The sequence below is a fragment of the Zonotrichia leucophrys genome, chromosome 9, assembly GCF_028769735.1.
Source record: "Zonotrichia leucophrys gambelii isolate GWCS_2022_RI chromosome 9, RI_Zleu_2.0, whole genome shotgun sequence".
Taxonomy (NCBI): Eukaryota; Metazoa; Chordata; class Aves; order Passeriformes; family Passerellidae; genus Zonotrichia; species Zonotrichia leucophrys.
This window is the reverse complement of record NC_088179.1, coordinates 10,463,982-10,488,697: the sequence shown is the minus strand read 5'-3', so window position 1 is coordinate 10,488,697 and position 24,716 is coordinate 10,463,982. Positions and strand designations below refer to the sequence as shown.

Sequence of the window (24,716 nt, the reverse complement as noted above, 5' to 3'; positions counted from 1 at the left end):
GTTAGGCTTTCTAGAGGTCTGTCCCTTTGTTCCACTTGGTATGGTAAAAGCAGATAGTGAAATATAATTCAGTCTTGCTGAAAGCCCAAATGAGCAAAATTTTTTATCTGATTATCTGATTTAAATGGGAATTTAATGTTTCATTTACTATTCTTTCTTTCTGCTGTCACAGGAAGCCAGTGATTCAGTAGAGAAGACCAGAAGAATAGTAGTCACTTTTTATATATTGTATCTCTCCACCCTTTAGGCTTCAAACGTAATTTCAGTAGTGTTTCACAAATCTGTACTTATTTCCCTCAGGGGTTAGGACCATGAGCTGTAGGCACACAGTTTGTGGTGATTGGGATGGGCTGAGCCCCATCCCCAGTTGGTTTCAGCTGCGAGCAGCAGGTGAGCAGCACTGCCAGCAATGAGCCATGGAGTGCCCAGGGGCACTGACCAACCACCAAAGGGAACAGAGGGCACACAGGGGCAGTGCATCAACAGGAGGGGATAAAAGGCTGGGCTAAAGAACTAGAAGCGATGACTCTTGAAGCCTTCTGAAGTGGTGTGGTGTTACCCTGTATGAGTTGAGCTTTCTGAAGTTTTCTGATGGTACTCTATGCGTTGTGGCTATCTCAACTGTGACAAGTGCTGTGACAATGAGGATTTAATATGCATCTGATTGCAGAAGATTTTTTCTTTTTTGACCACAAATGTATTGTGTCTCTTCTGTCTCTGTATTATTTTTTTTCTTCCAGCGTGTATTTGGCCCTGGAATTTAAGGAGGTATTGAAGATGGATTATGACTGGAGTTTCTCTGAATCAAATGCAGGAATTTTAGGATAATGAATTGTTTACTGCTGAGCGATATTGATCCTTCTGCATGAGCTTGTAATTCAGCAACAGATCATTTGAGCAGGGAGGGAAAATTGGTGGCTGCTGTGGGGTGGTAAACTAGGTAAACTATGGATTTGGTAAACTAGCAAAGCAGACTCTAAGGTTGTAGAGAGGGATGCTTTTTTTAGTGATTTTTGGTGAGGAGAGTGGATTTTGCAAGCCCAAACAGAAGAAAGCTTTTGGGCTGATTTGTAACCCAAGTACCCTAGTGTAGCTTGCAGAAGGGAAGAGGGATTTGTTCACCTGCTGTTGATTTTCCACCCGCTGTACTCCCTTCCTTCTCACCCAGTAAAGTGGGTGTATGTCTGGAATCTGGGTGTTAGCTGACTTCATTGTCAGAGGTAAGCAATGAGCTAGTGTAGTCCCCAATGAAATCCCCTTTGAGGACACTCACAGACTATTCTGAGTTGGAAGGGACCCACTAAAAGAGGGTTTCTCTTGAAACAAGTGCACAGAGATTTGGATGGTGGTGTCCTTCAAATAGGAGATTAGAGATGTTGGGGGTGCTTGTCAAAGGGTGCTCAAGGATTTGAACCCAGAGAGACAAGAGTAAAACTGGAGTGAGCAAATGAAATGCTACAGAAACCCAGAGTTTGTTAGAAGTTCAGTCTTTTTGTGAATATCCATCAGAACTCACAGAAGGTATCAAGCGTTGTTGTCATCTTAATTCCTAATACCTGTTAGGCAGGACAATGATATTTTCTAGGATATTTATTGAGTCTCTAATTCTGAATCTTATTCTGAATTTGCAACTTATACCCCTTTACTAAAGGATGCAATATGCAAAAATGTCGATTGCTCATTAGAAGCTCAGTTCCAACATATGTTTGATCATCAAGACCGGCCTCTGAGGGTGTGATTGCAGTAGATTTCCCATAATGGTACTTCAATTGTGTTATATTTTAGCATTTACAGAGAACTTACAGAAAATTTGATCAAGAAGCAGTAGTATTGTGATGAAGAATTCACAAGAATTTTTTTTTCCTAAAGTGAGCAGCAGCCCAGTTTTTCCTGAAGAAGAGAGAAATGGGACTATATTATTTTCAATGTTTCTGTTCCAAAATGTAGGTCTCAGTAGTTCTGTTGTGTTATTCAATTTTGCAAATACAGCATTAAGAATCTATTTCATTGCACTTTCGATCCTCAGAAGGAAGGCAGTGGTGTAGTGCCTTAACATATCGTGTAACCTGACAGAATAAGATGTGTAGGATATGGTACAGCAGGAATTTAATGAGCCTTTTTTTGTCCATTATCAGAAACTTCCTGCAAGATATGCCCATAGGAGTGGTTTAAAATCGTTACTATTTTTTTTTCTAGTTTTCCTATCTTTTAAAAGAAGTTTGTTGTAGTATAAATGTATTTGCTGAAGGTCAAGGACAAAATGCTGATGCAAGATGTGTGTGTGCAATTTTCAATAATTTATAAAAAGCCTGGCATTTGTGAAAAAGATGCCATCTCATTCCGTGATATAAATACATGGAATGGACAAAATGAATTCTCTGTTGGGCCTCCAGTGACAGAGATACTGTGCAAAAGGTGCTTGACTGTTTTGCTATTTGTAGACTTGGTGTTTGGCTGCCTGTTCAAATGTTTCCTGAATCACCATCTTTCAGTACAGTTACAACAGGAGAAGTGGCATTTTTAATATTGTGACTAACACTTGTATCAGAGCTAAGCATTCTAAGAGACAGTGTCCAAGTGCCTCACTAATGCATGATGTGGAGGCAATGTGCTGGATGATAACCCCAGAAATAACCTAGAATTCTTTTACAGTGCCAGGAAATACTCACTTGAATGCTTGTAGCTATTTCAAAAGGAGATAAGTGCTTCATCCCCTAAAAACCTGAGAATCTGGGGGAAAATAATATCAATAAACACTTCTTGTTGCCTCTGGAGTACTCTCAGACACTCTTATGTGTCTTGCTATCTATTATATCATAAATAGATATAGGAGAGTGCCTTTCAAAAGCCCTGATGTTTGCCACCAAAATTGAATGTTTTGTTATAGGAATTAATGGAAACTTGAAAAAAAAATACACAGAAAATTATTAATAATGTAAGTGTACATGTAGGACTCTACCTGATGAAAGGCTGCTGGAGTGACCTGCAGGAAACACAATTCTGCTGCTGTTGCCTTTGTGTTCCATACAAAGCTTCCCAGCATGGCTGTGGTCAGAGCTGGAGGTCCTTGCCCTCACAGATCCTGTGGGTCATTGCTGTCAGGTATTGTACAGGGAATGGGGACATGCAGAACCTCAGAGGGGCTGTGTCCAAAGCAGCCAGGACAATTTGGGCCTTGAATAGAGTGAGTAGAGAGTCATGGGTCAGATAGATAGGAGACAATGTATAGTGTCAAAACAAAGGAGACTTGGTGTAAATGTTGCTTTTAATATTTTGGTTACTGTGATGAAAGGGCCAGAGAAAAGAACAGAAGAATATCACAATACCAGTATATAAATCCAAGATATACCTGCATGTCTGGTACTCTTTCCACATCCTAAAGGAATACTGAATGAAAACAAGGTGTGTGAAACAGCTTCTAAATATATGACTTGGATCTATATTTAGATCTATGGATCTATATTTAGTTATTACCCTTAAGATTTTTTTTGGATGCTATGAAGTATTGCATTAGAAAATTAAAAGTCTAATTCATAGATCAAATCATGAAGGGATAAATTAGTATTGGTATTACTAGCTAAAACAGCAGATTTGAAGTAATTCAAAGAGAGTAATAATGGATTTAGAGAAGTAAATAATATGGGGATTGATCTGTGGCATAGGTTTCAACTTGTCTGGATACAGACTAATTCATAAGGGTAAACCACCAGAAGAGAAATTTAAGTGACAGAAATTGTAGAATGGTATTGTTTAAAACCCACTCTTGTTTCTAGAGCTTCTAGTGGACAGCAGAATGACAGCGTGCATGCAATGTAGTTTGATGAGAGGTATAAAGTCTTTTGATGTATGACCTCAGAACAGAATTCATAGGAGAGCTGATTTGGATCGCAGCCCTGCTTTCTCAGGGCTAGGAAAATGGGCTGAACAGTATTGTGTCTGTTTTCATAGATTCCAGGGTTCAGACCAACTGAAAGAGAGACTTAGACTGAAGCAGCCCTACAATGATTTATGCCCTGTAGGGGCAGGGCCCCTTCATCTGTGCCCTTTCATCTGGAAGGGGCACAGATCCTGTCCTTTCTTTCAGGAACTGTTCATTAATATTGTAATGCAGTTGGTAAAAGCTGGGATTGGGCAGATTTAAAATGATAGAAGATGGGTTTGTTGCTGGGCTGAACCTTGACTCACTTTACCATTTCTGCCATGTCTTTCATCATGGTGAACAATGAGTATGCATGGCATCTTGGAGACACCAGCAAGAACATATAACATGTTTTGAGCACTTGACATTTCTCATGTGACAGTGAACACACTGAGAGGCAATTTTCCTATTTATCATGACAGGCTCCCTGCAACTTGCTTCAGGAGACCTGAGATTGCATACAGCTGTCCAAGAGAGGAAGGCTGTGCACCAAATTTTTATTTCTCTAGACCCAGAGATTCTTGAATTGTTCTATCAGGAAGCACATTCCTCTGCACTAAAGAAAAGTCTGTGTGTATAACCAGAAGGTCTGAGAGTGGTTGAGTAGCTGAAATTGAAAGAAAGTGATCAAAACCTAGCATGAGAAGAATTGTGCGACATAGACTAGCAGGACAAAACCCTGAGCAATTGTTATTGGATGGCATAGGAAAACTGATAATCCATTTTATTTTAATACAACTTTAGAAGGTATTTTGGATCTCAAGATTAATTTGTTTTAAAAAAGTAACCCCAGAAAGGATGTTCTACTGACTGGGCAAAACTGCTATTTCAGATAAGGGTTAAAGAAGCACTGCCTCTCACCACTGAATATAAAGACCTATTTTATGGCTCTGCAGACTGGTTTATTCTCCAAGTTCCGGCATATGCTGCTGCTGTTTTCATACCTTAACTAAGTGCTGTGAAGCAACTGAGTTCACCCAGGCTGTCATAAAATGTGAGATTCAACATTGTAGTTGAAAGTGCTTTCACAGAGAGGGATGGTGACAATGGCAGTGAGTGCCAACATGAGTGAGTGAAGGTGTTTAACAAGTAGGAGTAGAGAAATTTGGGGTTTCTATCTCCATCCCAACGTTGTTCAAATATTTAATCCTGTTACTTTTTGCAGTAAAATGGTAAGTTCTTCAGGGATGAGGGAGTGGATGTTGATTTGAAACTCTTTGGACATGATGTGTGGGCAGGTGCTTTGTTATGAAATAAAGATGCCTCCAGCTCTGTCTTAAAATTAAAAATCACTTTTGACCAGAAAACTGTCAGGTTCCTAGTTCAGAAAGGAAGGCTTTGAATCCTTGTCCACTGTAACAACGAGAGAGCTGAAGTCAGTTTCTTCACACTGGCATCTCTTTTCACCTGCTCTCTGTAGATAGAAGATCTGACATTGCTGAAAATGTCAGATGCACAATGTTGTTTAGGTATATTAATTAAGTATATTTAGTAGTCAATTTAACCCTCGATAACAATATAAAAATGTAAATATGTTGTATTTGTAAAAATATCAAACAATTTGAATGTTCTTTCACAACAGGAGAAAGGCAAATATATATTTTTAAAAAAGAATTGAAAATAATCTGATGAGAAAAGCAGGAAAAAAAGTAAGGTGCTTCTCCATAATTGTTTATGTACATGCTGACATCTGACAGTTGTCAGTGGTTAGTGTGAAGCAGATATTTTCCTTTCATTGAGGGAGAGGGAAGGTGATCTCAATTTACTTTGCAGTTATTTCAGGATACCTTGAGGTAAGAATGTGCCTGAGGACAGGTAGAGCAAAGCAGTTGGTGTCTGGTAACTTATTATACAAGGGTAAATCAGCCATTTGCTGGAGCTCTGTTTTGAAAATCTATCAGGCTGTTCAAATTCTGCCCTTTATGTTTGCTGGTTTTTCAAATAGATTTGGGCAGCCAGGCTTTGGTTTGCAATTAAACAGACAATTTCTTTAGGCATTTTTTTTTCTGCTTCACTGAAGTAAAGAAAAATGTTTTATATCCATTTTTTACATTCACTGGCAGTTTCATTACTCTGAATATTCAAAACTCATGGAATGAGAATTGCAGCTTGGAAGAAATCCCAAGTTCTCATTGTTAATGGTGTTTCAAAGAATCATATTCTGAATTATCTGATAAAGGTTACACTTTATTAGATTTATTGATAGCTTTCCTCATGGGTTGGGCCATAGGGTTGAATTGCTAAATGAAAAGAGTAAGTGTTTGCTTTTAGAAAGAAGTTGCTTATATTCTGTTTTTAGTGTGACACAGTTGTTGGTCTTGGCCTTCTGAATCTTGATTAATCTCAGTTTTGTCTTGTAGCTAGTTCCTAATGATTGAACCTGACATAGCTGCCAAATTCTTGTTTTATGTAATAGAGAAATGTCCTGTTTATACTTTTTTTGAGGAAAGCCCTGGTTGCTCTGGCTTCCAGGACCTCTGTATACAGCAGTTTTTATTGCTTTGTTGTTGCCCATCCTGTTGAATCCCTGATACTCAGGTCTCAGACTGGTGTAGTTCGTTGTCCACGGGCAGCTCACAGCACCATGATGGCACAGCCTTCCTTCTGACAGACCCTGCCATTCCAATTCCTGCACGGCCTGGCTCTGCTCGCTGTGGTCACCACACCCTCTCAGGCAGTGTGTCGCTGTGTCCTGGTGCACGTGGCAGAAGAATTGCTTCCGGAGAGCGTCCTTAAATTCTCACACAAAGGACATTGCAGGCAGCTTTTAGGGAGCAGCCATTTAAGGTGGCAGTACCTGTGTGATCACAGTGCTGATCATGTTCTATTTTTACATCCTCATGTGACAGAAAGCTCTCATTCATCCTGACTCTCCTAATCAAGGTGTTTCAGCCACTTTTATTTCTGTTGTGTTCAGTCACGGCTGGAAAATGAATGTATTCTTCAGCGCATCTGTTTTGAAGCAAATCTTGTTCTGAAGAACAATAGTGTCTAAAGATGCAATATTAAGATGGTTTTCCTGTCTAGTATAGGTTAATTAAAAGAGTTAATATAATTTAGGATTTTTCTTGACTTTAAAGTTTGCTCAATAATTCTGTAAACACTTCTGTCCATTGGAGCAAAGAAGTGTTCAGAAGAAACCAGAATGGCCACAGAGAGAAGCAAAAAAGAAAAAGACTAAGTAACAAACCTGAATAGCTGCAGGTTATATATTTAGCCTTGCTCTACAGGGATGTATTTCTTGATTGTATTTATTTGTATTTCAGTGCTGCTTGAGAGTTCCTATTGCCACTGTCTCTGTGGTTCCCATTCTGAAAAAAAATTGCTTTCTAACCAGCCAGCACTGGCAGTGTGAGGAAGGAAGTGTAATCCCCATTTTACAGTTGGAAAGAGGCAGAGATGGAGTCTGGCTGTTCTCAGCTCACACAGGATGTCTCTGGGAGAGCCAGAAATTGAACCCAGATATGTTGCTTGAGTCCTACCGAGTCTCAAGGCAGTCTTTTCTCAAAACTAAAGAAAATGCATTTATTTGATATACTCATCTCAATGCTATTCCTGTGGATACTATTTGGAGCATCTGGGTTTTTTTAAAAATTCAAATTAATCTCTTTTCTTGCTTTTCATTTCATATTTAGCGCTAATATTTAATGTGAGATGGAATGGAATTTACAGCTTCACTGTGTGAAAGATTGCATTAGAATAAATTTTAATAATAGTTTGAACATAATTAAACAAATTTTTTCAAAGAGATTACATTTTTTGATAATCTTTATTGTCATTGCTATGTAAAAGATTTAAATCTGTTTCCATCTCTTTTTCATAAATTGATGCATATGCAAAAATAGATGATATTTCAGATGCTTAAAAGGAAAAATATTTCCTCCTCTACTTTGTTAAAAGCAGATAATAGGTTAGACTGTAGGTTTAAATTATTTTCTTTCTAAAGTATTCAGAAATTGATAACTTTTAATGTACCATGCAAATCTTGAAATTGGTGTGTGAATGTGGTGGATCTTCCCATGATTTCATCTGGGAGAGAAGTTGTTTGCTTTTGTATTGGGGAATTTCTTCAGCAATGCAGGAGCAAAACCAGTTTTATTTTTACTGATTTGAATTTCTCCGAAGATCTTTTTACCAGAACACGTGAAGAGACTTGTCTAAGTCCCAGCCACTTGAGTAACTCTACATATTTGAGAAGCACAGCAATTTACCCTGTAACTGGAAAAACTATCTCAGGGAGCCATGGAAAGTTGGAAACTTTGGGCTATGCCGGTTTTAATATCTGCAGGCTGTCTGAGGTACTGAGTGCTTCTGGATGCATATGCCAAGTATCAGCCTTTGACATGATTGTGGCAGCTTGGCTTTGTTAGCAGGTTAAAATTCACCATATAGAATGAATTTAAACAATCTGCTGAAGTCTTAACATGAGGACTGGTTTTACTGTTTTCTTTATTTTCCATATTTTACTGAAGTTGTAAACTGGTGTAATATTGTCTGTGGCTGTAGGCAACAGCAATAAAAACTGACCTAGAAGTTGGTTTTGTACTGACACATCTAAGAGGAGAGTTGCAGGTGGAAGAGAGGTTTGGCACAATGTTTAGAGCTCATCTGTAGCCTTGGCTTTAGACTTGCCATTCTATTTTTTGAAGCTCTCTGGAGGATCTACCTGGACTATCTCCAGGTGGAACAAGTAGAACCTCTTTGAAGAGAAGGTGAATGAGCATCAACTGACAAATTGGTGTCATCACAAGTAGTACTGGCAGAAAGATCTTGCAGATTTACATCCTGCAGTGTTACATCTTGAAACCTGAGGAAACAATTGGACTGGCTGGCAAAGGATCCATGTTTGTGAGTGTGATTCTTAAAAAAGCCCAGTTTGTTATACCATATTCAAACTGCCTTTGGAAAATTAACTATGATCTGAAGGGCACCTTGGTACGCATCTGTCTTGGGATTCTACTGGAAAAACATTTCAGGGATTACAATTGTCCAGGCATATGGAATAGTAATTGCATGCAAATACATTTTATGCTTTTTAGCTTGGCTCTGTCAGCTGCAAGGGCTGGCTGTGCCTGTTTAGTCAAGGGATGTATTATAAAAACAGACAAACTATTAAATGAAAAACTGGGGATGAAAACAAGAGGCTGAAATACAAAATATACTTTTTAATAGTGACTATGGAAATTCTGTACCTAAACAACCGTGGATTTTTTAGTGGTGATCATACTGATTTAGTATTTATTCATGGGCTATATGGATTTTTGTTACTTGCTGACTTCTTTTCTCTGTGCAAGTCTCTGAAGATACTGTGAACTGCATGAGGAGTGGCTAAACAAGGAGTTTGTAATTGTGTATGTGTATTTGCAGTACACTTAGGTATACTTAGGTCCAGCTCTTAGTTATGAGACCCAAGGTGTTTTGGTTTTTTCTTTTGTCTTGGTTTAGGTTTTTTTTTTTTGGTGAGCTTCAATAGTTCATTGAAGGGTAAGCCTTGAAATTTTGCTAGCTTTAATTCTGATGTAGCCATGCTGTTCACTTTGTCAAAATATTTCTCAGATCACTTGGCTAACCATTGCTGCCACCTTCGTGAGGACCAGAGAAACCACAGAAACATCACAACCAACACAAATTAATCAGTTTTATTTGCTTATCTCTTTTTATCTGATAATTAAAATTGACTCTTTAGTTCAACAGAAAACCTATGCACAAATGACATTGATTTGTTTTGATAGGCTTATTGGAAGACAAATGAGCTTTTGAATTCCTAGTAACTAAGGAGTGAGAATGATGATAAAATCCTTTGAAGTACTTCATAAAACTAAGTTTTGAGAAAGTCTATGGCTGAAGTTCAACATCTATTAATCTTTTTTAATTTTTCATCTAATCTAAACTGTTTTAATTATTTTCACTTCCACTCTGTCTGAAAGGGTATGGGTGGTTCCTAAAGCACAAGGTTTTCTTCAGTGCGTGACAGGGACAGCACTGAGCAGGACTTAATAATTAATTAAACACATCTGTTTCCAGTCAAACAGCTCAAATCAGTTTGCATCAAATAGAATGGATCACACAGAATTTTTTATTATTGTACTTGTTAAGTGAATGGATGTATTCAATAATGGGAGAAGTGCCCTTTGTGATTGAAGGAGTTATTTTTTTCTTCCTTGTTACTAGGCTTGCAGGTAATAACCTTAACGTTTTAGGTGTGACAAGAACAATTGAATTACTAACACAAAATAGGCTTATTTTGAATTTGGATTTATTTTGAAAGCATGAGTAAAGAGCTTATCTTTCAATAGGAAATCTGCAGTTCTTTGAAACTCAGATCTAGTCCAAAAAACTAGAATATGAAAAAACTGTTGCAAGCAATTTTTGAGCCGTGCTTTGTTCACATGTCAACACATTTTATCTTCAGTACTCTTAAAGGGAAAGAAAATTTCTATGAATATCTCTGGCACTTGGCAGTGGAGCAAGCTTAAAATGTAACTGACAAACCATAGAACAGAACTAGCTCCTTCCTGAAAATTGTTCTTTTCTGTCACTTAAATGTTATTTTGGGGAGAAGAAATGTAGAAATTGTTCTTTGAGAACTTAGGTATTGTTTTGACTTGCAGGGGAAAGAGCCTTTAAGGAGATAAGGCCTTCTGAACATAAAACTCCATACTTCCTTGATATGTCAAGTATATATGTAAACTTGCCATATAGTTGAGTGTTAAAATGAAGAAGAGTCAGAGCTTGACCCTGATGTCTAATGTATCACCTTATATGTATGAGCTGTGCCCCCAAGCAAAGTAAATAACACTCTGAACTGTGACCAAACCATGAGATAAATTATTAGACCATATATTTTGGACTGTCCTCTATGGCCTCTAAGCCTTCTGTATCAGGACAAAATCTGACATTCATCATTGACTGTCTCTAAAATTAACTTTCCTAATAATCTTTCCTCTATTTTCTGTTCAAAAATGTTACAGAGTCTGGGGTATACAAAAATTTGAACCGAAGAAAGAATTCCAGCTGAGGTCAATAATAGTATTGTTTTATATAAGGAGGTTTTAGGATTTGGTGTCCCTACACCAGACCTTTGGATTAGTGGAAAGATAAAATTCTTAGTGCAGACCCAATACTTGTTTTTTCCATTAATGATATTTAAGGTTTATGTAATTATTGAGGTATTTATAACAAATATTTAATAATAAATAACTGTGCTGCTTTACTGAGAAATGTAACATGAAGCATTGCTTATGCAGAGAAGAGAAGGAATATTGTACAGGAAAGAATGGAGTAGGTTTTAGGACTGGAGCACTTGGGTGAAATTTACATTTAAAGATGAGGAAATGTCTTCTTCCAGTGATGTGTTTTCCCTTTGATATGAAGACAAGTGAAGGGAGCTGCCTGATGGTCTTGGTTGATGCCAGAGAGCCAGCAGTGTGATTTAGCTCTCATTAAGGCAAGCATTTCTTCACTATTATCTTGGAAGCTGTTTCCAGGACAAGCAAAAGTGTTGATGCTTTTGCAAAAGGCAGTGCTAAACTTTGGAGTCCCAGGTGCAAAAATAAACATGTGTCTGGAGGGATGGGCTTGTCCTCCCCAAGGAAACAGGGCAAGTACAGCTGATTTTTCCAGGAGATGAATCTTGAAGAGTTTGTAGATGTATAGCTACAGATCTATAAATGCATTATGAATGTAAAATTCAACAGAGAAAAGGGAAGACCTTTAACTTGAAAGTCAGTGATGACATAAGGAACTACAAAATAGCTGTAGGAAAATTCAAGATAGAAATTAAAGGCAGCGAGGCTCGGAGAGCATTTTTCCTACATCACTGGCTTAGTCTTGTCCATGCTACTACAAATGCTGTTTTAAAAACAGGCACAGTTTTGCCCTTGCATTTTAACTCCTGTTAGAAAGCTTTCAGCACCCAAATGAATTGGACTCTGAAACTGCTGTCCACAAAATGAAGTGTAGGTAAAAGGCCCAGCTCTTACACAAAGGAAGTTGTGTCCACAAATAGGATTGTGTGATGTGGTTAGCTCTGACCACACAGAGCTGCTTTGTAACCTGCTGATCTCTACGAGTGCTGTGCCCTTTCCTGTTTCTGTTACTCCCTTAAATTCCAATATATCTGATGTTTTCTTTGAATTGAAGGTTACTCTTTTAAGTCTGTTTTTGAAAATTCCTGATAGTGAATAGTGGTCACGTTCCTTTTTTGTTTATCTCTTTGCTCGAATGTGGCAACAGTGAATTAGCATAAATGGTGTGAGGAAAGTAGTTAATATAATTTGTATTCTTCTTTAATCCTTTGAATTTACCTCCTTGAAGATACATCAAAGATGAGTTTGGTTCATAAATATGTTCAGAAGATGAATACAGTAGGGGGAAAGAATCCTGTTTTATGGTATTTTTAAGACCAGAAATAAATCCTTTATAATCAGTAATTGACCTATATGATGTGTTTTTTCCAGTTTGTTTCAGATCCTTGTGCCAGCAACCCCTGTCTCCATGGTAACTGCAGCAGCAGCGGGGATGGCTACCTGTGTGTGTGCAGCGCGGGCTTTGAGGGAGCGCACTGCGAGCGCTCGGCCCGCGGCCCTGCGGCCTCGGCGGGGACAGAGGCCAGCCCGCCCCGGCACAGCAGCCCAGCCTCGTCCACCCTGGAGCCCGACATTGCCCTGCCCCGCTCCAGAGCCACCGTCACCTTACCCACGTGGCAGCCAAGGGCTGGACAGAGAGTTGTGGATCTCAAATGGGATGAAATCGAGGTGAGACTATTCGGTCGCAGTGAAAATTCACTGACAAGAAACCTTTCAAGTGTTATTTTCAGGTGGTTTCATGATGTCCTCATGAGAAAGCTGAAGATGTGATCTCTGCCCCGAGTTAATATGCTGATAAAATTGAAACAAAAACCCATTTGATCCATGTTATGAGTAATGGACTTAAGTTGGCTGGTGTGTTGTATTAGATTCTTCTTTGAAATGGGGTAATATTGATTCTTCCCATCAATTGTGTGACAACATATCTCCAAACATCAAATAAATTCAGGAAATGCTAAAAATTAAAGCAATTCCTTTAATATATTTTTTGGTATTTGCCATTATTATCACATTTTGCTGCATGTTTCTGCATTATTGAGACAACACAGTTTCTTGAGGATTGGAAGTGGTAGCTAATACATTACGCAGGGCACAACTCTAGGGATGCAATGACAGTGGTGGAAACTTTTAAATGTTTAAATTGTAAACATTTGTTGTAACTCCTACAAACAAATCTCTGTCAAAATGTAACAATATCTGGTAAAACTACAGCTGGAAAGCACACAACGTATGATCCTTAATAAATGTGATCTTTGCTTTCCACTGTGTTGCACTCTGTGCTGTTTGTAATGCTTAAACATTTTGCATAGACTGAAGTATCTGCAAAAATTAAAAAAAAATCAACCTTAACCAAGTTATTGTTAAAGGAATGATCAGCTTAGTACCAAGTGCTAGGAATAGTGAAACTTGTTGCTGAAAAAATACTTTAATTTCTGTAGGCACATTTTTATGACATCTTTTTCTTTTTGAGAAAGACCTTAATATAATTTTGTTTCAGGTTATTCAGGAATAAATAGGTAAAATGTCAGTTGTGTCTTTTTTTTGAAATGTTTCAATGAGTTTGATTCTCCTGAGGTGTTTTAACATACTGCATAATGAGAAAGTAAGCAGGCAGGAGTTTAATCATGGAACAAGTGTATTTTTCATCACTCTTTTCCAGCCCAAACATATTTGTTGAAGTTTCCACTGTAAAATTTATTTAATCAATTTTATGAAAGTAGAATCAGACCATGTAAAATATATGTTTGGTGTGTTGCAACTCTGATATTAGCTGAAGTAGAAGTATTTATAGGGCTGTATTCCATTTCAGTGGGAGTGCTGGTGGGCAATGTCTGGAGCATAAAGCTTTATTTCCTGGAATTCCATCTCCCATATCTGTTATTTTACAGTAGAACATATGTCAGGCACCAAGGATGGAGTTTGGAGAGATCACTGAAGCAGAAACAAACAATGATCTGCTCTTATTACTTAGTTTAAATGCAGTCTCATCTCTGCATGGGTTTTCCATATGTCCTGATCAATTAAGGGCATGCTCTTCCCTGTTCCAGATTTCCCTGGTATGTCTTCCTCAATCTGTGGTCTGGTGTTGTATAAGGAACATTTCTGCCTGGTTTGCATTTTAGGTAGATTCAGTAAGAATTTCAGTCAGGCAGATAATTCTCAAGTGACTATTCCGATAGCTGAAATTCACCCTTCTGCATGTCTTCTGTTACCTAAGAAATACAGATAGGTCATCAGTTGCTATTGCATGACTAACGCTACCATGGCAATTACTTGCTATCCTATTACCAAATTGCTTGTGTTGATGTGTTTTAATATACTGTGGTGGGTCTTGTATTTTTGACAAGCTCTCCAGTGTGGCATAATGACCTTCTACCTTGTTCTTTGGAAGTCACAGTGAGAGAGATGATTATCTGGAACAAAGAGATTTCACTTGCTGATTCGAGACATTGTATCTGATCTCTATTAACTGAGGAGAGTTGATTTGCCTGAAGGTCTGTGCTCCAAAGCCTCTTTAGTGGAGGTTTCAAAAGTCAAATGTGTTAATAATAAAAACACTACCTTTCCTCATAGCTGTAAGAACTTTGCAAAACTTGATCATTCACTCTCTTGAAAGGAAGAGTAGCTGTATGTTTTGTATTGCAAAAATGTTCTCTTGTGATCTTTGAGTTTCAGAGAATAACAAGTACTGATATTTGGTTGTTGTTGTTTTTTTTTTTTTTTAATAAATCTTCCCGGGCAGTCTGTTTTCCAAATTATTCTATACTGGTACTGGAAGTGAATTAATGTTCTTCAGACCCTATGGTCTCAGAGAGAAATTTTGCCAGACTCTTTCCAAATGGAAGGTCTCACTATCTTCAAGGATGAAGTTTCCATGAAAGCTTTTCTGGGAAGTTTTGGGAACTCAAAGAAGGAACACCTGAGAGAAGTAAGCTGTCTAGGAGAGGCATGATGTGTGCTTACAGTTGGACATGTTTTCTGTATTCCCTGGGTAGCAGGGATACATTTAGCACTGCTTGCTGGAATCAGCTGTCTCAGTAGTGTCTGTACCAGCAGGTAACACACAGATGTCTTTGGACGCAGTTTAATTTCTGAGTGGTCTGTATAAAAGAAATTAATCTTTTCATGATGTCCAGATTAAGGACTAAAACCATAGATCATAAGCAAGTTTTTTTTGTCTCAGTTGATTTTCTTTAGTATAATATGAATGTGTCTTTGTGCTTACCCATTGACAGATAATTCTTTTTCCTACTTGGGGCAACTGGTTCCCCTTGTAGAGAGACCCAACTAACAATCCCCATTTCCCCAGTTCAATAATCTTTTGTGTTACAGTGTATAGGAGATATTTATTAGCCAGTAATGGAGGGAAAAGGAAACCATCTCATTAATCCTACTCAATTAATAGATTTAATAAAGGTTTCAATGTACAAAATCAATGGTAAGAATAGCAGTACCATACTCTTATATACAGCTTTTCATAATAGACCTAAAATTCTTTTCAAAGGAAATCAGCTGTATTATTCCCATTTTACAGACTGAGATGCTGAAGCACAGAGCAGTGGAGTGATTTGCCAGGTGTGCAGCCAGAAATTAGAATGCTGAGCATGTGAGTCCTAGTCTAACCTTCTATTTATACTGCAATTTTGTGCTCAGATTCAAGGCTTTGGAACTAATGATTAGAGGCTACAATAAACTTCTCATTCCCCTTGCAGTGGGGACAGCATTTGTTTTATGTGTGTCCTTAGTCAGTAAATTGCAAGCCTTTAGGAGAGTGGCTGAATCAGGTGTAAAATCCTGAGTGTTCCTGCTCTGTAGCAATGGCAGAATTATTCCTTAAGTATATTCTTGAAACAGGAACCTTTTAGTCTTGACTAAGTTTATGTGTTGCTAAATGTTTTTGCATTTTTTTGGTTAAAGTATGATATGAGTGCAGAAGGAGGAACAGAATCTGAACAAATCCATTTGAGATTGATAAATACAGAATAGAAACTTGATCCTTAAAAATGATGTCTTAGGAAAACCTTTCACATGGAAATGGGTGCAGGTTGGAGTATAAATGTTTGTCCTCTGCTTACCCTGTTTTCTTGACATTCACTCTTATTATTGCTGTTAAGAGCTGGAATGTGTATAATTTTGATTTGACTTACGACTGCTTTTTTAACCGTGTATAAGATTTGGTTTTGAAATCTCAGTAATTTTTCTTTTGTTCTGAGAAAAATAAATTCTACAAACACCGAAGAATGGAGGAAGCACAGATTTTGGTAGAATAATATTTACTTTCTTCTAGGATAAATCTGTAATTTCAATAACTCCTTCTCCTACAATATTAATTTCTGGAACTTTTTGTTTATATAGAAACATAATTTTCATAGACAACTTGATGTAAGTATCTCTGGATAGCTGCTACTTTTTATTGTATTTATTTTTAAATAAAACCCTAAATGTCTCTAAAAGCTCAATATGCTTAAACAAAACTTATATGAATTTCATAGAAATGTCAGTTTATTATATTCCATTACTAAATCATGTTCAATAGATAGTCATAAATACTAGGTTTCCTAAAATTTAAGCTCTTTGAGACAGAAGTTATGTCAAGATATTGAAGGTCTTCTCTTTTGAAGCTGTATTGGTGGGTGGGCTCAGGATTTTTGGTTATCCAGAGCTGTTTTTGAAAAGTATCTAGATTCATTTAACTGTTCCTTCAGAAATCATCCTGTTTTGAAGTCCTAGAGAGTATGAGGGAGAAAGAAGGGAAAAAAAACACCCAATCCTGATGTGTTTACTGCCTTTCAGTGTTTTGGTGTAGAAATATCTATAGCTGACTTGACAGTCTTAGGTTGAAATTTATGTCCCTGCTTATCCTCCAGTGACCTGAGCTCATACACTGCATGCAAAGATTTGACTATGTGCAATTTTTGCTCAATGAACTTGTTTACACAGTGTTTATCTTTCTTTTCAGAACACCTCCATAGACTCTGGAATAATAAATGGCTATTAATTCTTGATGGAAGTAATCTTTGTTGAATGACTGTGCTGTGATCTAAGTAGAGGATAGGCAGCTAAGCCTCACACAGCCACTTACTCACTGCCCCATCCAGTGAGATTGGAGAGAAAATTGGAAGGGTAAAAGTGGGAAAACTCATGGGAAGATGAAGACATTTCAATAATTTTAAAAAGGAGAAATAGAAAACAAGAAAGAAAAAACCTTAACAAAACAAGTAATGTAAAAAGCCCTAATTACTCACCACCAAGTAACTGATGCCCAGCCAGTCTCTGAGTAGCAGCAGCTCTGGCCAAGTTCCAGCCCCAGTTTGATGGCTGAGCATGGCTTCCTGTGGTGGGGATGTCTCTTTGGTCAGCTGGGATCTGCTGTCCCACTGTGTTCCCTCAGCACCCCCAGCCTGCCCCTGGTAGGGCACTCTGAGAAAGAGAAAAGGCTTTGATGCTGTGTGAACACTTCAGTGATAACTAAAATATCCCTGTTACCGACCCTGTGTTCATCACAAGTCCAAAACACGCAAGCATAGCAACATAGCACCGTGCAAGCCATTGTGAACAAAATTAACTACATCCCAGCCAAAACCAGTACAGACTGAATGTCAGATTTCATGAAGCTGACACTGAATTTGGTGGATGGCTTGAAACAAGAAGGCAGCTTGCTGAAATGATAATCTAGGTAATCTGTCATTGTGTAAGAGAGCCTCCTGTGCCTGCTGATGCCTCTTGGTGGGATGTTGGCATTGATAGTCTATGACAGAAAAACAAAGTTTTAATAATGTTATCTGGAGGATTGCCGTGCACTGGAACCTGGTGCTGTGGTTGCTGACTCTACAGAGTGGCTCTTGCTCAGATGGGCAAAGAAACAGACTGCCAGCAACAGAATTTGCTGGGTGGATGTGCAGCCTCCCTTACACCAGGTTTCAATGCTGTGATAACTGGTAAGCCTTCTTCATCTGATACTGTTTTTGGATGCAGTCTGTCAGTCTCCCCCTGGTGTTCCTCAGAGAGGCACTACTCCTACTCTAAACACTTCTGCTTTTCTCTCCCACTGGTGAGATTTGTTAGAAGTAAACCTTGATTTTCTTTCTGTTCTGGTTTTCTTTCAAGCATTGTCCCATTTGAAACTCTGAGGGTAGAACCAAGTGCAGTGATGTGGAGGTTAAGCTAAATGACACTAGATTTTTCAGCAGCAGTAGTTTTTCTGTGCTATAGGACAAGGGTCCTGGAACTGTTGGGTTTTTTTTTTTTGGTTTTTTTTTTTTTTTCTCTTTAAGGATTTTGTTCTGAGTTCAGTTTCTGTGCTAGAAATGATCCTGCTTTGTTGCTTGACATCCTGACATTAAGAAGATAGTACTAGATCCCTCTCTTGTGGTTCTATTCTGTTGCCTTTTATTTTCCTGCTTCTCTTTTCACTTTTTATTTGCCAACAGCTGTTCAAGATCTATAGTTAGGATCTAACCTGTTTTATTTCTTTCATGTATTATTTTTTCCTTACATAAGGAAGACTGCCAAAAATGTTATATGTCTTAAAAATAAGGGATGCTTCTTGCCACACTTACAGGGTCAGAAGAGAATAAATCCTGCCGGCCTTATTCTGATAAAAAAAGTAGTTGTATGTTCAGAGAAGCTAAAATTGCACGTTATGAAACTTGCTTTATTGAACTGAAATTTAATATGAAATCCCTTGGAAGAAAATCTGAAAGAACTAGCATTTACAAGACCATCCCTCATACTGCATTTGTCATGACAGTTTCTGTCCTACTGAAGAACTGAAAGGTTTTCTTTCATTATGACCATGCCAGTTTTCATGGGGTACCACCCCAGAACACAGCCTTGCTTTTCTCAAAAAACTCATTTTCTCACTCCTTCCATAACATAATGTCTTGGATGAGTTTGTGTCCATCTTTTTTATTTAGTTCAAGAATTATGTGTGCATTCATAAATTCTGTTTAATTCTGGCTAATTTGCCCCACTTTGCTCTGGCTGCAATACTGTGCAGAGTTGTCTGTTGCCCCACTACGAGGTAAAATAAGGAGAACAGTTTTTGGAGATGAAAAAACAAGAGGTTGACCAGACAGAAAATTCCCAAGGCAATATTTTGAAAGAGAACCTTCTCAGAACAGGGGGAAGGTACAGGTATCTGTGTGTGTCTGAATGTGCACACACATGCACACATACTTATTTGTGGTTAATTTGGGGATATTTTCAAAAGAAGCACTTTCACTGTGTGCTGGAGAGGGGTTTAGTGAAAGCTGTGGTGTCACTGAAGTTACAATGACAATTAACAGGGAATACTTAATAGGCAACTGGCTCATGGGATGACTTTTCACTGACAGCCTCATAGTGTAGGTGAGGCTCAAGGCACCTCTGGGTTTTTTTCTAGTCCAAACCCTTGCTCCAAGCAGGGTCAGCTAGAGCAGGTTGCTCAGGACTTTATTCAGCTGAGATTTAAGTAACTCAAAGGATGGAAGGTCCACAAGATACCTGGGCAGCCTCCTCCACTGACTGGAACTATCTGTTGGTTTTCAGAAATATTTATTAATACCTTGTTGATAGGGTAGTGAGAGCTTTCTAAGGCACATATGAATTTGGCCATCCTACTTACAAACCACTTTTAAATTTGAGGAAAGTGTGGTGCATTTTGCAAGAAGTAAAAGCTTTCTGCCGTTCTATCAACTTGGGGCTGAGGTACAAAAGAAATGCAGACGTATCGTGGCAGCAGAAGGGCTGGATTTTGCACTGTCAGGATTAGTCTGCCTGTGTTGATAAGGCCTTGTAGAATTACAAATGTCTGCTCAACTTTTTAAGAAATCTACTATGAAATTTCATATACAATAGCTCTCTTCAGAGAACTAATTTCAGCACTGAGAGGCTGCATAAATGTAGACTTAGTCTGTATGCTCCTCTTCTCAGCCTTATTGAATTAAAGTCTAGTACACTTAGGAAAGTAATAAAGGCACTCACTCATGTAAAAATATTGCCTTGAGATTTATATATGTGTTTCAGCACTTGTTGAGTTAAGTGTATATCTCATTATTCTGGTTTTGTTAGGCAGGAGAATATCTGCCTAACTCATGCTATTTAATTTCTTCAGAAAAGTTGCAATATGGAAGAATAGTCTATTTCTCTCTTAGGCACCAGTCCTGATTTTCTTTGCAATCTCTTCTATATCACTGCCATGGCCTGGTAGGGAAATCTAACAAAATCACTGCTGGCTTGTTAAGGCCCAGGTGGAGATTGTAGGAGTGAGAACTCTCAAGATTTCACTCTTGCTTTCTCAAATGATGCTGCTCTTTTACCTATGTAAAGTCTAAAAACATTTGAAGCAGAAATATAGTTTTTATATATTATCTTTTAAGAAAAATATAGCATGATTTAGATGCAAACTTGTGAAACTTATGTAAAGAGGAATTCTGTATTTAATATCAACAATTTGATATTTAATAATTTTTAACTCTAAGATATTGAAGAACCATCTTGGATGTATTCTATGTTGACACGGGAGCTTATCTTTGTAATCAACTCCTAAACATACTTCAGACTCTGGAGGGTGCATGAAGGTTTCATTTTCTTTGGTGACTATTTTTAAAGTAGCTGCATCATTTGTGTAAATGTTTATAAGTCTGTTCCCCAAGAACCTTCTCTCTGTCCTGACATTTCTGTACTATTAAATGTTTCAGGAGAAGTGTTGGATGTCATTGCAGTTATGTTATGTTTTCTTTTGATTGTCTTTAAATGACAGTAGATATCTACTCTATTTGTATTTTTTACTTTAGACTAGGAATGATCTTTTTTTTGTCCTCTGAAAATCATTAAAGTATATTTCCCAGTGACTTCAGTTTTAAATATCTCCTACCAGTTCTAGAAGCCTTTTTTTCTATTTGAGTGTGAAAATTACAAATTGTTTTCATCTTCTGAGTGTCCTTTGTTGCTGTAATATATTGGTTGTCTTTGGCCTCCTTCTTTAGTAGTACAGCTTTGCAGAGTGCTCTGTTAAGACATGAAAGAGACACACTTAAAACTCTTTATAAAAATTTATCACAGCTGTGAAAAAACTGCAATTTGTTTCTTAATGCAGGTGTCAAAGCTGTCATTTTTTGTCTCCACAGAACTTGGCTGAAATAGGACGCTGCTGAGACAATTTTTTTTCCTTATGAGAGTTACTGCTTCTTCCTATGTTTTTTTGTCTGTTTCAAGTAGCAGGGTTGTTAATATATGAAAAAATTCAAATTTCAGTTGTCATAATATCTGGGTTTAGCATCCTTTTGGTTTAGATGTTTCTTTTTACCAGATTCTTAGAGCAGGAAGTCAGGGCCAATTACAAGAGGAGTTCCTAGAGAAATACTTTGAACATTACACATCTCTTAATAGAAGAGTCAAAATCATGCATTTTGCCTTCACTCTTGTAATTATCTTTGCAATATTTCCTATGTGTGCTTTTCCTGCTGAGTAATCCTAAATTCTGATGTGTTTGCAAACTAAACTCTTTTTTTGTTTCATTGGTTTTTTTTCCATTTTATGAAGGTTAAATCTCAGGTCTTGTTCTGTAGCCACTTTGTTCAGCTCTTGCTTCTATGATTCTTTTATTTTTATTCTAGTTGCAAAGACATCAATACCTTTTACTTAAAAAACTTCCATTATTAAACAGTAAGGTAAATCAAATGCTTACATTACAATTTCCCCCCTATGTTCTAAGGTGTGATCCTTGAAATTGTAAAACTATAGAAATACTATAAAAAGGAGTGTGTTATAGATGTAGTATAAGACTGTATGAGAGTAGAGATACTTATTTCTTTTTCCCCTTTGTTCCAATAGGCATGCAGATTCTCAAAGAAAAAAAGTTTAAATGTTGGCAAATATAAAAGGAAAAGTGTTAGCCAAACTAATTTTGGATGCACTGTACTTTGACTGTTAGTTCCATACTTTTGACTTCTGAGATTTAAAAGTTGTAATGAATATGTTATAATTTTTCAAAATTAATTCGAAAAAATACAATAAAATTGCATCTTGCTTTATTTTCGTGAACTATATGTATTCATATTGTATACATCAGGGAATTCAACAATGAATTGAGTGATCTAGATACTGGGAAATCATTCACTTGGGAAATGTGAATACTGAGTATTTGTCTTGCCTGAGTCAAGATAAGCTCTGAGTGTCCTAAAAATTATTACTTGCATCATATTCTGGACTTCTGTTCATGTATTATTTACATGTGTTTCATTACATTCATGTAATATTTAAAGTTTCAATTGTATTTAAATTTACAAATTTTATCCTGGCTTTTGCTTTGATGTAAGATTAATTCATGGAAGTGTGTCAGGTTGCATATTTGTATTTTCAGATTAAGGTTGATGTAAACAGTTTGAAAAACATTCTCTGTGGCTGAAAGAATAGCATTTCAAACTGCCTAGAATTTTGAAGATTAAACTGATATGTTGGTTTTTTTTCCAATGTGACATTTCATAAGCAAGTTGATGAAGATACATGAAAAGTTATTTTAAACTGATGATGATATTGAGTGATAAACTCAATTATGCCACATAAAGTATTCCTTATTTGAAATAAATGTACTCTTGGAAAGACTAATAATTTTCACACGATCGTAAGGAAATTACTGCTATGAAGATCTGAATAATTAAGGAGTCTCTGTGGTTCCTGTGTTGCATGACACTGTGTTTGGTGTCTGGATGTAGTTAATGTAATAAATTATTTTTTTGCCTACTAGGCATCACTGGATTTGGGAAATACATCCTTTTGTCTCACTGTGATCATATTTTTTTTTCCATCTGAAACTACTGTTTGTCCAAGCAATTTTTACTTGGAAAGAAGAGTAATGGGCCAGTGGGAGAGTGTTTTTCAAAGGAAAAATGTTTTTTTTTTCCAAACACATATATCAATATGGTAGAAAGGCAATGTCTGTATTTGTTAGTATAAATCCTTCAGTATTGCATAGATTAATGATGAACTATTTCTTGGATGTAGCAAATATTAGAGCATCATTTATTATTCTAAAGGACCAGAAAACTATTCATATTTTTCTAAATATGTTAACTTTTAAAGGAAGATGGCTTTAGAAGTTCAGACTTTTCTGCAGGAGCTTTTTTTTAAAACAAAACCCTGGAAGGATGGTTATGTGAACTTTCAGCACCTCTTTTGGCAGCATTAAGGTTTCAGTGAATGTTCCTGAGGATTTTTAGAAGATGACTGCTGGACTATTAGTGTCATTTGTAAAAAAAAAAAAAAAAATCTTTCATGTTTTTAGTCAGATTTTATGGTTTATTGTTAAATGAAGTTATTTTTCTTTTCAGATAACCCCAGATGTGGCTTGTGGAAATGCCAGTTCCAATACTTCTGCTGGAGGCCGGCTTATCTCCTTTGAAGTTCCACAGAATACATCAATAAAGTGAGAATATTCTTATATGTGATGAAATACAAAAGCACTTTTATTTTCATTTGACTGGATATTTTAGAAAATGGTTTTTCCGATAGGCAAATTTGTCAAATGACTAAAGGACAATGAGAGAATTCAGACAGACTTCAAGCATGTAGCAGAGCCATGATAGCTCTTTGCTTGGCATAATTTCTCCCACATCTTTAGTGTTTTAGAAGATGTAAGCATGTAAGCTGTCTCTGGGCCATCATAATGCATTAGAAATTAGGGCAGATGTGTTGAAGATGTCAGTTTGGAGAAGATATGACTTAGTGCAGTGAACACACTTTTCCCCTCTTTAATCTCAAGATGAACTTGCTGATAGAAAGTGTTATTGTTGACTATATAAGTGCATGTATATTGTGCATTTGTATTTGGTTTCTGGGTTATTGCTTTGGGTGTCCCCATTAGCTGTGAAATCTTTGTGTATGTCCTAAAAAACATTTCTCAAAAAATTTGAATTTATTCTGTTATTCACTTTTCAAAATCATGCTTTTTGGATAAATGCTTGTTTTGTTTTGTTTAATTAACAGAAACTGACTTCCTAGAAAGATCTGATTCTGTCACTGGGATGAGGCATTTTCTTATTGGAAATTTTATTTAAAAAAAAAAATCTGCCAACGTAGTTCTCTGGCTCACAGCTTTGCTGCAATTTTAGACTTACATTTTCCCAAAATAGCCTACTTTTCTCATACTGTCATCTCATCTTTCAGAATCCCATGTTTCTGTTAAAAAAGGCCATGCTCGCAGGAGAAAACAAAGTGATGCAAGCAGACAAGCTGCAGACAGTTTGGAGCAGTAACTGTTAAACGTGGGGGCCGTCCCGCCCTTCCCACGGCTTTGAATTGTGCTCATTCATGAGCCTTGAGCCCAAGTCAGGAGCAGATCTGGGAGCGTGGATGCCCTGGCTGGCTGCAGTCTGAAAGCAAACAAGTGGCTTTTCTTGGAATCAGGAAAAAGCCAGCATTTGTGGATTCTAAAGTTGTATTTAAGAGCCTTGATGGAGAAACCCAGTTTTAAAGGAGGTTGCAGAGTACACAGTTGGTTTTGATAATTTTTACATTGTATATATTTAGTAGAGTTTTATGCCTGAGTAGATTAGTGCAAGTCAAGATCGATTTTTATTTCATTTACTATCTTAAAAGCACAAGGAACTTACCTGATTCAATGGCTATCTCTGAAAGGGGAATAATTTCAGTTCAATAGGCTGATTTTGTTTTGATTGTCATATGAGACCTAAACTGTAAAACCAGTTGCTATCCTGTTCTAAAAGTGA

The 24,716-nt window shown here is 37.2% G+C and overlaps 1 protein-coding gene across 2 annotated transcripts in view; it reads left to right on the top strand.

Annotated features, from left to right (window-relative positions):
• DNER (delta/notch like EGF repeat containing) overlaps window positions 1-24,716 on the top strand; it is a 106,470-nt gene that overhangs the window by 32,214 nt on the left and 49,540 nt on the right. Inside the window, exons 1-3 of one of the 2 annotated variants that reach the window (XM_064721067.1) lie at window positions 575-594; window positions 12,379-12,675; window positions 23,319-23,413. In XM_064721067.1, coding sequence (XP_064577137.1) covers window positions 592-594; window positions 12,379-12,675; window positions 23,319-23,413 — 395 coding nt within the window. In that variant the 5' untranslated portion in view covers window positions 575-591. Of the gene's footprint in view, window positions 1-574; window positions 595-12,378; window positions 12,676-23,318; window positions 23,414-24,716 lie in introns of those variants that run through there. The other variant, XM_064721068.1, reaches the window with a different exon arrangement.